Source organism: Palaemon carinicauda, chromosome 23 (genome assembly GCF_036898095.1).
Source record: "Palaemon carinicauda isolate YSFRI2023 chromosome 23, ASM3689809v2, whole genome shotgun sequence".
NCBI classification, from domain to species: Eukaryota; Metazoa; Arthropoda; class Malacostraca; order Decapoda; family Palaemonidae; genus Palaemon; species Palaemon carinicauda.
In genome coordinates, this window is record NC_090747.1 from 112,730,045 (window position 1) to 112,742,491 (window position 12,447).

Sequence of the window (12,447 nt, forward strand, 5' to 3'; positions counted from 1 at the left end):
AAGCTTTTAAACATAAATAATTGTAATTTCTTCCTTTAGATCCTTACTTAGGAGGAACACTTGAAGGTAATCTTTCATCATCTAATCTCATAATCTCATAAAGTAATGGATAACATAAACTGTTTAATTCCATTACCAGTCAAAGGCGCAAACATTTTCTTTGGACGATGAAAAAACAAGTACTGAATCGTAAAGGTCTTGATAGTTATATGAGGATAAATGTTGAAAAGAAATAGTATGTAAATAGTACGGTAACACACATAACCTCAATTGTTAATTGAAAGCCTACAAAGTAAAATAAGCAGCCCTTGCTGGTAGATTTTTTGGTGATTTCTAATTATTTAATCTTAAAGACTATATTGATTAACTTTAAAGCCTAGAAGAATATTGTATTTTTAGAAAATAGGATAACATTCTTAATATATGAACAAATGGTATCAGGATAATAAAGGGTATTATTTCTGTTATAATGCTGATATTTATTATCTTTTTTAGATACACATTTTCTGTATACAGTATTTTCCATGCGTTCCTTAAAAGCTAAGAATCAGGTTATCTAGCCTCCTGAGTCATTTATGAGATGTGTTGAGGAAAAGCGAGAGAATTAGCATCCTAGAGGGAAGACCTCTTTAATTCCTTTAGTCTCGCAGATGGCACGGTAAGCCTTTGCAACATGACAGGCATTTCTGCTTGCAAAGCACATCTTCCTGAAAGGTTCTGGGCGCACGACTGGATTGCATCGTGATCGAACTCCAAAGAGGGCTTGGCAGTGAAGAGCATGTACCACTGGAACCTGCATGGGACTTACAGGAGCAACTTGAGGGGTCTGGCACTGCTGATTTTCCTGCCAGGACTTGACAAGTTCTTGCATATTAGGTGCCCATGTACCTTGAGGAGTCATCCAGTCATTTCCCATCTCCCCGTCATAGGTGCCTAAAAGACCAGCTACTTTGCCAAATGTCCAGCCAGACACTTCAACTGATGCTGCGTGGCTCATTCTGTAAACACGGAGTGTTATGAATGGTGTCCTCACTATGATCTTTTCCTGATCTTTGATGATCTCAACTTCACCTTGAACCTCTCTAGGGCTACTGACAGGACGTCCATTTACGGTAACGGTAAAGTCAGGTTTGACCTCCATTATAGCTCCAGCTGCCTTCATAATGAAGTGTGGGGAAGGAGCAGACTTCTGATTTTCCATCATCAAGGAGTGAGTCTTGTACTGTGCAAGCAAAACTTTGCATGGAGAATGAGGTACTCGTAGAACTGCTCCATCAAATGTAAGGATCTCTGTTCCATCAACAACCATGGCTGTACGATTGAATGGTGGTAAAAGATAACGAGCATGACGAGGGAGGAATTTGTAGTAAGTCCACACAATGTTATCAACTGAAGTTGGCATAAGGGCTTCCAACCACCACAATGCACGGTCAACGACTGGAACTGGATTCATTGATACATAAGACAAAGCTTGAGGAAGTGAGTGGACTGGTCGGCGAATAGGTAGCTGTAACTGGAAGTGACGACCTTCCATCTGAACAGGTAGTAAGAGTGCTTGTTGTACAACATTCTTAACCCACATATCTATGCTCTTGAACATCATGTGATCCTAGAATAAAAAAGGAAAAAATATAATTAAAGAATTTTCCCCTTAATAAATATGATACTGGTGTATATATTGAAGTATAACACAATTTCTTTTTTCAATTATTCAAGGGGTCTTACAAAATTCATATGGTTGACAATCCAGTTAACGATATGTGTGGATTTCTTATAAAGCATGATGTTACGTCGCTGCATGTCAACATTCCTTCTGAGAGTAGACTTGATTTTGCTCAGAATCTGCTTCAATCCCTGGTATTCCTCTTGATGGTTCCTCCAAAGGGATTCAAATTCGGATTCTACATTCCTATAGACAGAACTCTCCTGGAACTCTGACCACCAGCGTTGAATTTCCTGAGGCATTTCACCAGTCTTCATACCACGAGCAGTTCCCACCACAACTGTGAAAAAATATATATGTTTTCACAGGTTTTATTCCCAGCCTATCTACAAGTTTCCACAATGAAGCAGTTCAATTTTCTATATCTTTTTATTCCTAATTTTACCGTGTAATCTTCCATTTAAATTTTAAACAGTATAAATTTCAGTACTAACCCACCAACCTAATTCAAAAGACCTTACATGAGGCAAATGAAGAAATGTAGGTTTCTTCATACTTTAACCACAAAATATACTGATATGTGCAAGTTAATGCCTTTTAAATCTGTTAGAACAAATTTACAATAATACTTCAATTATATGAAAAACTGATAAGACTATCTCATGAGAATTACACTACCTTCCTTGACGACATTAGTTAATCCAGAAAATTGTTCTTTAAGAGTCCTCATCATGTCGGATACAGATGAGGATAAAGTTTGTTGGAAGTGAGCATACTGAGACCAAAGTTTTGAGCATCCTTCAGCAATGTTAGAGACAAGATCACTGTGAGTCCATTTTCTGATATTATCTAATCTAGGAATGACTAAATCGTTTTCTAAGTCAGAATAGATTCTTGAGGCTTCATTCTTGATTTCCTGCCATAATACTGACATTTGGGCAGAGGGTGATCCAGAACCCTCTTTTAAAACCTCTGTGCTCATAGAATCCATCCAGTTGCCTGCAGATGAAATGTGGTTCCTCCAGATATCTTGAAGTTCACTCTGAAAAATATAGAACGTCACTACAAGGTGCATTTGATGCTTTTCTTCATATTTAACTAAGAAATTGGAAGCTTAAAATTTTTGATTATATAAGGAAAATATATTTGATCATACCTTGATTTGATGCAGCTTTTCACCTTCATACTTAGTTTCCAGCTTCATCATTGAGGGAGAAGTAAGCATCAAACGAGCCATGCCGATTGGCCTTTTCTCCATGGTTTCTGGGTTGGCTTCTGAGATGCAGAGGTTGAAATCCTTCATTCCTTTCATACCAATCTTGGTTACATGCATTTTGTCACTTCCATGCTTCCTTGTGGTCATTTCTATAAATGCTGGCTTGCAAAGTTCAGAATAAATATCATAAGTTCCAATAAGAGAGGTCATAGCCTTGCCTTCAGCTCTTACTCCATAGCAAGAAGAACTCTGATGAGGATGCAGTGCTAGAGCAATGTCTACAGCCTTTTGATTTTCATTCTTCACCATGAAAGAAATAGCAGCATTTCTGCCAGACCTCATATCTATTCTTCCTGACATCAAGAAAGAAGTAGGAGAAGAGAGAGTCTTGTGGAATTTAATATCAAATCCATAATTACCAGGACCACGGGCAGCACTTACAATTACTTTGGGCTGAACTTTGAGTACCTGAAATATAAGTTTTATGAATTAAAATAAGAATATAGTTTTAGTAGAAGAATATTTCTTTATTTATTTAGGAGACTTAAGAAATAATATAGTTTGTATAACACACCTTTCCTGAAAGTTGTGCTTCAACGATGACAGTGTTTTTAGCAAAGATGCTGGATTCCAATTTTCCAATAATCTTATCTTCTGGTTTCTGGAAAATATCTAATTCTACAGTTCCTGTGATCTTCTGTTCATCTCTTCGAAGTTGAATATCCATTCGACGGTCCCTATCTAGACTAGGATGACTGATACGTCCTTCAAATCTAGACTCTCTATTCCAGTCGGAGTGAGATTGGCGTAATGCAATTTCATACTTTGCACTACTCATACCCTTGTGAGGAATGAACCCACAGTGGCAGTCAGAACAGGGTGTGCCTGTACAGTCATTACACTTGCATTCTCCCTCCATTGTGCGAGAAGGTGACATGAGTAGCAATGAAAGAGAATGACGTTCATGGTTCTTGAAGTGAGCACGATAAAGGGCAGAAGAATGTGTTGCCATAGATGTCATGGATGATGAGGTAGAGGATAGGAGATGTTCCAATGCCTTCATAAGTTCAGATACTTGTTTGAGGTTGAGTTCTACTTCAAATCCTTGAACTCCACCCTCAGGAGAAAGTTTTAGCTTATACATAGCACCATTTGCAGGAGAGCCCATTTCAATGACCCACTTAGTACTGTATTCACCTTGTTGATTATTCATCTGAAGTTGGGTCCTTATTGGTTGTTGGAGTGATGGGCAGGAAATGTCAATCTGCAAATTATTAATATTCTTATGTTCCCAGAATTTCTTGTTATCACTGAATTGCTTACAGAAATCTTTTTTTAAACTTTTAGATAATTATTTAGCTGTGAATATATGGTTATCAAGAAAAAATATTTTAAATGACTTCTTCACATTGCTATGGACTTACTTTATTTATTGAGTCTATCAATGAATTAAAAAAAGGACTATATTCAATTTTTCATTAGACAATAAAAAAAAATTTCTATCAAAAAAGTCATGTAATATCAGGACGTAAATTGTTCATTATACGAGGCAGTATAAAAAAGAATTGAAAATTAAGCTTTTTCCTGTATTGTTCAGTTATGAAGAGTACCAGTAAAAAGAGTCAAATCTATCTCAAATATAAGTAATAGTTTACCTTTAGATCAGCTTCCCTTTGGGTTGGAGTCCAATGATGCATTGCTTCCAAGTTCATTGTTGACTGTCGACCTTCAGGAGCATTAAGATCTACTTTGGTCATCATCTTGCAGTTGCGAAGTCCTTCACGCCATTCAAGAGAAGTTTGGGAATTCCACTTATACTCTTTGTTTGCGGGTGTCCTGAGTGTTCCTTCTGTCTCTACCTTTGGTCCTGAGGACTCTTTCTCTACCATTACCATAGCATTCATTTTGTACATTTGTTGGCTGGGATTAGTAACTTCTAGCATCAAGCTGTTTCTTCCAATAAACCAAGTGCGAGGATCGCTGAGCTTTAGTTCAGCTTTGAACTGATGCTGTTTCTCTAAGTAAATCCAGTTACCCCTATAAAAGTAAAATATCAAGAATATATTACCTAATATAAACAGGACATTAATATAGGATTATGCATGATAGTTATTGATACTAAAAACTTCAGTGTAAAAGTGTAACATTAAGAACTTACTGGATAACACAGTCTCGTAGAGTTGCTAATGGATTAACCAGTCTGACTTCAGCCTTGATTTTCTTATTTGGGCTACGATCAGCATCCCAGGCTAATTCTGCATTTGCTCTCTTGCTTTCGAAATCAATATCAAAGAATCCTTTCCTCCTCAATGGAGAAGAGCTCTTTGGCATAATGAGTTGATTAAAACTGAGGTGAAGAACTTTCTCGCTAACTATAACATTCATGGTCTTTTCTATCATTGATGGGACAATCATTTTAAACTGTACATTTGTTTCTTTTCCATCTTGAGTTGCCATGTTCCATTCTGTAGCAATAAGACGTTCTTCTCTGTTCTTTAGCTCAAATGTGAAGGCCTGCTTTCCATGCATTAATACAAGGGAAGTCGAGACTGTATAGGGTTGGAAACGAAGTAAAACAACCCTCATTTCAGTCTTAAACTGAGTGTTTCTAGAAGAGATCATAGCTGTGAGTGGTCCTTCTACTTGGAGAATAGGACTTTCTCCATGTTTAGCAACTGCTTTAACTTGATACTGGGAACTTCCTTGACCTGCTGCAGAAGCTTCAAGCATCATTTTCTTCATGCGTGCTGGGATATCAAGCTAGAAGAAGATTAGTTAATTAGTTTCATAGACAAGCGTTCAACTTATTGTTCTCTTATAAAAGTGAATTTTATTATGATGACCCAAAAGAAAAAGGAAAAAAAAAATACTCACTAATAACTTCAAATGATGTGTTTCTCCAGACCGCATCAACATCATCTCGACTTCGATAACCTTTGCACTTTCTCCTTGGGAGACCACTTGTAATACAACTCCCTTTTTACTTTCTTGATTGTATAAAACAAGGTTTTTCTTATATCTGGCACTTCCAATTTTAGCTAAAATAAAAAGATATGGAAATTAAGTTCTTTTACCAGTTTGAAGAAAATAAACAGGAATGAACACCTTTCCTATGTTAAAGAAATATTTAGAAAACTACAAATAATAGAACATATTTATAGCTCTTATTCTAGGTATTCATTTAAAATCTTCGTAAAGAAAATTTGTTCCAATACTTAGCAGAAAGAAAATAAGTTAATGCTTGATGGACCATCTCAAAAGCAAAATCAACAACCTTAATATTGTACAAACCTTCAAGATTAGTTTTCAGTGCCATATCCATGAATGAGCTTCCTTCCATGACATGGGTGGCAGTCATTTCAACCTTCTCATTTCCTTTCTGACCAAACTTGAGTTCTGACTTGTACTGTGATTCACTTTCCTTCCTTACAAAAGAGACCAAGTGCCATTGTCGGAATGCAAGGTTTGTTTCAAACTTGCGCAGCCTTCTTGGATAAGGAATCATGGATCCCTCAATGTAACACATATCTGCGCTAGCTGTTGAAAGAGTTACAAAGATAGATATACATATATAGCTTTTTGAAATATTTCAACAATTCACCAAAGTTACCACATATATATACAAATTATATGTAATTTTTTATATGTTATGTCAGTAGCAATGATTATCATATGTAATGAATACCTTCAAAGTTGAGTTGGACACGTTCCCTAACTGCAGCTAATGTCTGCAGTGCCATATCCAATTTAGCTTCTTCTCCTTCTCCAATCATCAAGAACTTAGCTTCAATACCCTTTGTACTAGGATTGTACTGTCTGCTTTCACTGAAATAAGCAATCATCTCTAGTTGTTTTTCTGATTGAGTCCACTTTCTGGTCATCTGGATCTTGATACCTCCTAAACGCTCTGATTCAAACGTTGCAGAGATTTTCTTTGCCTCTCCTTCATTAGTAGAGGAAATAAGAGCATTGCATTTCCTTGGTGAGGAAGATCCTGGAGTTTCGAGCTCAATCTTTATTACTCTCTTTCCTCCAGTGTTTTCTTCTCTACCCATTACACGGATTCCTCTCATACCCGAGTCGGCCTTTTCTAAGAACACTTGGATGTTAGCAGGTGGACCAAGAGGAAGACCTTCACTGCGGAAAATATTTGGCATGTTGACATCGTAACAAAGTTTAAGTCCTAGCATTGGTTCCAGTTTCATTACACAAGACCGAGATTGGAATCGTGTGCTTCGTACAGATGAAGGATTGATTTTCGTCTCTTCTTGACCCATTACTCTCTTCATGAGGTAGATTTCACTCCTCATATTCAATAATTCCATTTTCTCTGGTATCTCTAATGTTACCTCAAAGCCTTGACCAGATGTGTATTTGGCATTAATGCTAGTTCCAACATTTGTTGAAATACGATTCCTCATTTTGATTCCAGTTCGAACAATATGGCAGTCATAGCCAATAAAGGCATCAATTTGAGTTGATAGACTTGGGTAGAATTTCATGACACCAGGAGTGCCGGACATTAGTCCCCTGACGCGAGATTCCATCTTAAGACCAACCATAGCAGTTCCCTCTAGTTTCATTTTGAGAGGTAATCCTTGCATTGTAGGCAAATGATAATCAAGGTAAAGCTGAGCTGCCCGTACTGTATCCAGGTTGTTTTCTGCAGCTCTATTAATCATGTCGTCAAAACTATCAAACATGTTATTGATAAGTTCTTCCATTTTGATATTTTTCATATTTCCCATTATAGATCCAAAGGCCATTTCCTGATTGTTAATGCGAGCATAGAAGTCTGCTTTCTGCATATGTCTGTTTCCATATAATTTATCAAAGAGATGAGAGATCTGTGACAAATCAATAGACCTCCTTTGCCTGAAAGAGCCTTGTAACCGTTCGTTTATCTTGTTGAATGTTTCTTCAATATTTGATGAGAGATCACGGAGAATCTGTCTTGATGGGGTTTTCCTCAGGTAACTTTCTGGGCCAAACATTTCTTCTATGATTGATTCAATTCCTTCAAATCGTGCTCCAATCTCTCCAATATTGAATGGTGTTGCTCCAAGGGCTCCCGTAACATTAAGGTTAACTGAGCGGGGAATGAAGGATCCTGGGGCATAGATGAGATTAGACTCCATACCAGCACCTACACCAAAGGTTGGGGCATAGTATGATAGGTCAACATTGCGAGAGATCTTTCGCCAGTCCTTGGTGAAGTTAGATGGCAGGACTATGGTTTCAAGCATATTTTTGAGATTTCCCTTAAAAGAAGCAGTTGATTCACGGACATTCTGCAGATGACTTAAGATGAAACTCCTCACTGCAAAGATGAACGTTTAATTTACATTCATTACCAGTTCTATATTTCAAGGAATGTCAATAAGAAGTGCGCAAGAAATTTTATCAACAGGTTAATTTTTGGTTCAGAATTGACAAACATAAACAACTTACCCTGAGTATTTTCTGCAATAGCAATTTTATCTGTAATCTTCTTTAGATCTTCATATTTGGCACATTTGACTGCTGCTAGATATGATCCAATACGAACTTCAGTTTTCTTTCTTGGATCAAGTACAACATTAATCAGCTGTTTGATTGCCGGATATATCTGTAAAAAACCATTTTGAGAGAGGATTAAATAAAAATTATGCGCTTTACCTATGAATGTTAAAACTTAGCAACATCATGAGAATTTTCTTTCTTTTTTCTACACGACTCTTTGATATCATATGTCAGGTTAGTCAACATTGGTGAAAACTATTTTGTACTCCAAAGAGAGAAAAGCTACATTACTTTGAAATAATTATAGGATACTCTAAAACCAATACTAAATTTCTTGCTAATTTGATTTAGAAATTAAATGTATGATAGTTTCCTCTTTGATGTTAAATTCAGATTGGACTTACTTCTGGGGTACAGCGAACGTTTCTGAAGGCTTGTGTGGCAGCGATGCGAATACCTTGGTCAGCCTCTGAATTTTCAATGCACTGCATGATTGGTCGAGCCATTTCTGAATTCATCACACCCATATTTCCGAGAGATTTGAGTAACACGAGAGCCTGCTTTCTAGTTTGTTCATTTGGTGAAGGAGTGCAAACTTGTCCTACCTTGGTGCTTAGAGTCTCAGCCAACTGACGAACAGGTGCTTTTTCTTGGCATTTAGGATTTTGCCTGCAATAAGTATGCACCATGGATGCACCAGCTAAAGTGGTCCTTGGGAAACGCTGGTACTGTTCAAATAGAGGTTTCAAAGCTTCAATAGAGTGAATACATGGTCGGGGCATGAAGTACATTGAAGCAGCATAAAGAGCAGCTCGTCCTCCAGTAGCCTTTCCAGAAACCAACTCTTGTACCATAACCTTAACTGCTCCAGATTCGTAAACAAAAGCTAATCCATCTAAGAACATACTTTCAAGCTTTTGACGTTGTTCACAAATCTGTCCACCACGGATCTTCTCCAGAGTTTGTGGGATTGCTTCTTCAGGCACTCGGCGCATATATTGTAAGGCTTTAGCAAAATAAGATGCGGTATCTTCTTGGACTCCATGCTTCATCTTTTCACACACCTCTTTGAGCATTGCATCTAGCTTGGCTACCATTGATGGGTCCTTCTTCATTGTATGCTGGTCGTAGCGAAGAGTCTTTCTGATAAAGCGACTAGGGAGGTGAGAAACTGCTGGTGGAATGTTGTCGGTTACTGACTCAAATCGTAAAGTTGATTCTTGGACAGCTTCTATGTACTTATAAGAACCATAGGCTGGTCGGATGATGTTCTTGTCTTTACAAGTGATGCTGGTGTAAACACCTTTTGTAATTTCTTGTTTGCATTCTGAAAAGGATTCTTCCATAGGCAAAGGAGCCTTTAGCCAAGCTTTTGTTGACTCAGCTCGGTTGATAAAATGATCTTGGCAAAACCGATGGTTTTTCATTTTCATCACAACAACCTTCTCTCCTTCATTTTTCACTTCATACATAGTTGAACAGTTACCGATGATATCAGTCTGTATAAAACAGAAATAGTAAAGATTAATAGCCTTCGATTTATACTATAGATACCAATTTTTCCTTCATAGAATCTTATTCTATTATTTATTATGCTACTATCATGATTTATATAATAATACTTTACTGTTGTTATATTTACTAATACCAATCAGACTATTTACCTCTGTAAAGTTCAGACCCGTGTTGATAGAGGAGTTGGAAGGCAAAGTGTTCTGGAAAGCAGATGCAATTCCCTTTTTCATGTTGACAGACCAAACATCATCATCAGGATGGGCACAGGACTCCATCACCCGTCCGTCGATGATAGACACGACCAAGGGGTACCTCTCGAGGAATCTGGCTTCAGAAGATCCTGAAAAATGTAAGTAACCTATGATAACACCTGGTCGCTAAAGCTAATTGTTTATTTTTTCCAGAATTTGTGTGATAAATGCACGTTAAATTTTAGAATGAGGACTTGGATATTTACCTGAGCCACCTCCCATAGAGGGATTCTTCATCGTGATGGCCATGTCACAGGGAGAGAGCCAGGAAAGCTCAACTTGAGAGCGCCATTCTATGTCTGTATTGGCTCCTTCAACATCTTTGAGGTTAATCCTAGACTTCCCTGTGTACGAATACACGTAGGTCTTCTCTGGGGCGTAAAAGAGTTTGGGAGATCCGGCAACTGGACATTCTCTTGAGCATAGGTTAGTGGTTGATGGCCAAGGAGCTAGAAAAAGTATAATTGTGGAGGTGACACATGCATCCTGGTATAATGAGGAGTATCTGTTATATATCTCAAAAGGTAAATCATGAGAAGGTACAAAATTAACGATTCAAGTTTCTAGCTCTAATTATGAGTAAACATTCATCTTTCAAACAGGCAGAAAATATATTTAAAGAAGGTTTAGGCTACATATACAATCTAATTTAGTTAGGTCTAGTTCTTAGAACAAGTACATAATAAGCAATTCCAAGTACTGAATTTGGTTAATGATTAAGACTAATTGCACAGTGGTGAATAATAGAGAATAATTACCAGCTGAAGCAGCCGCCAAGATGGCGAACACAAATAAGGCTGAGTAGGTCATGGTGTCAGCAGGCTGAGAGCACCACAACTTCTGATTATTCTCCTTATGGGAGACGCTTTTATACTGCCTGGGACCGTTGGCATTTGATCGTTCACATAGATAAGCAGATAAGAAGAGAGAAATTTTTATCTTGGGTGGCCACACTCAGCCTTTTTGTGAAGTCTGTCTGGGATTAATCAATTGATAACCCTTCATGTTATTTGCCATCAAGTTTTATTTGACGTTTTGTTTGAAGAATACCATAAGGTAGACAGGATCTGCTAGTCTAGGATTTCAATGATGTTCCAGAAATGGATTTTTGAGACTAAAGAAATTTAATATACCTATTAATTTTGTGTCTGAACAGTTATTTTTTTTTTCATTATGGTTATTGTCATTATTATCATAGCTTATACTTTCATCTCAAAGGGATAAACATCTAAAAGTACAAAGGAAAACAATTGTAATTTCTGGTTAAGCAATCATTCATCAAACGAAACGCTTGTATGGAAAGAGAAAATACAAGAATCACAAAGTTACTCGTGACATTGATCAAAATCTCCTTTCCTATTTGAATTGCACATAATTTAATCCCTTACTTGGGATTAAATTATGTATTTTAAACTCGACCTGAAATTTATTTAATATTAATTTTGCGTCTTGTTCGGAATCCAGTCGGCACAAAGTAACCACTGACAAGAAATTCACACCAACATTTGTTGTAGAAATAATGCTAAAAGTTGAACCGAAACAGAGTATTATGTACCACATCAGGAAGCTTTGCCACTGCAGAGTTGTCTTAAGGTAGTTCAAGATATTTGGAAAGTCTTTGTCACCCTTCGTAAGCAATACACGGAAACTACTTTTTCTGCACTAAGAAAGAAATTAGAAATCTTTTTCTCTTCCTGGTAGATTCTCTGGACAAAAATGGTTTGTTGTTGGTAATGAATAGAAAAAATATTTCAAAGGAGAACGAGAAACTGTTTTAGTAGTAAAATAGGGTTCACAGTCGTTACACCAAATTTAACCACATCATATTCTACCCAATAGTATACAAACTTAACCTCAGTCACCTGATCCAGACTAAAGCAAGAGCGTATGGAGGCTGCAAACCTTTGTCAATTCTAAGCTATCCACCCACCAGAAGGTCCTTATGCATTCCTATCACTTCCTAAATCTTATCACTTCCTAAATCCTATCACCTTTTGCCAATTACGAATACCACATTCAGTAAATATTTTAGCAAAAGAAACATGCCGAATCAAAATTATAAAACCTGTGTTGAAGGTTAAAAGAATAGTCAATATTCAGCATAGTAGACTGGTGGTTTATAGTGTGGGGTATCGAGTTACATCCAGCTCCATTAGAAATTCATCACATTCCTCACTGTATGTATTTCAAGTAGTGCACTATTCTGCAGAAGTCTTGTGGCTATATGGGCTCCTATCCTCTCAAGGTTCTTTTTCAATAAATTAGTTATGGTCCCCAGTGCTCCTAGGATTATTGGTACC

General features: G+C 37.2%; 1 protein-coding gene across 1 annotated transcript; it reads right to left on the reverse strand.

The window, feature by feature from the left end:
- Positions 1 to 461: 461 nt before the first annotated feature.
- LOC137617385 (vitellogenin-like) lies at positions 462 to 10,984 on the reverse strand. The gene is made up of 15 exons (XM_068347405.1): positions 10,906 to 10,984; positions 10,354 to 10,596; positions 10,046 to 10,236; positions 8,786 to 9,880; positions 8,331 to 8,487; positions 6,565 to 8,199; positions 6,171 to 6,416; positions 5,754 to 5,917; positions 5,038 to 5,639; positions 4,535 to 4,916; positions 3,454 to 4,143; positions 2,820 to 3,347; positions 2,342 to 2,705; positions 1,726 to 2,003; positions 462 to 1,609 (listed from the first exon to the last, which is right to left on the reverse strand). The coding sequence occupies exons 1-15, from the start codon at positions 10,955 to 10,957 to the stop codon at positions 605 to 607; spliced, it is 7,632 nt and encodes a 2,543-aa protein (XP_068203506.1). The 5' UTR covers positions 10,958 to 10,984; the 3' UTR covers positions 462 to 604.
- Positions 10,985 to 12,447: the final 1,463 nt, after the last annotated feature.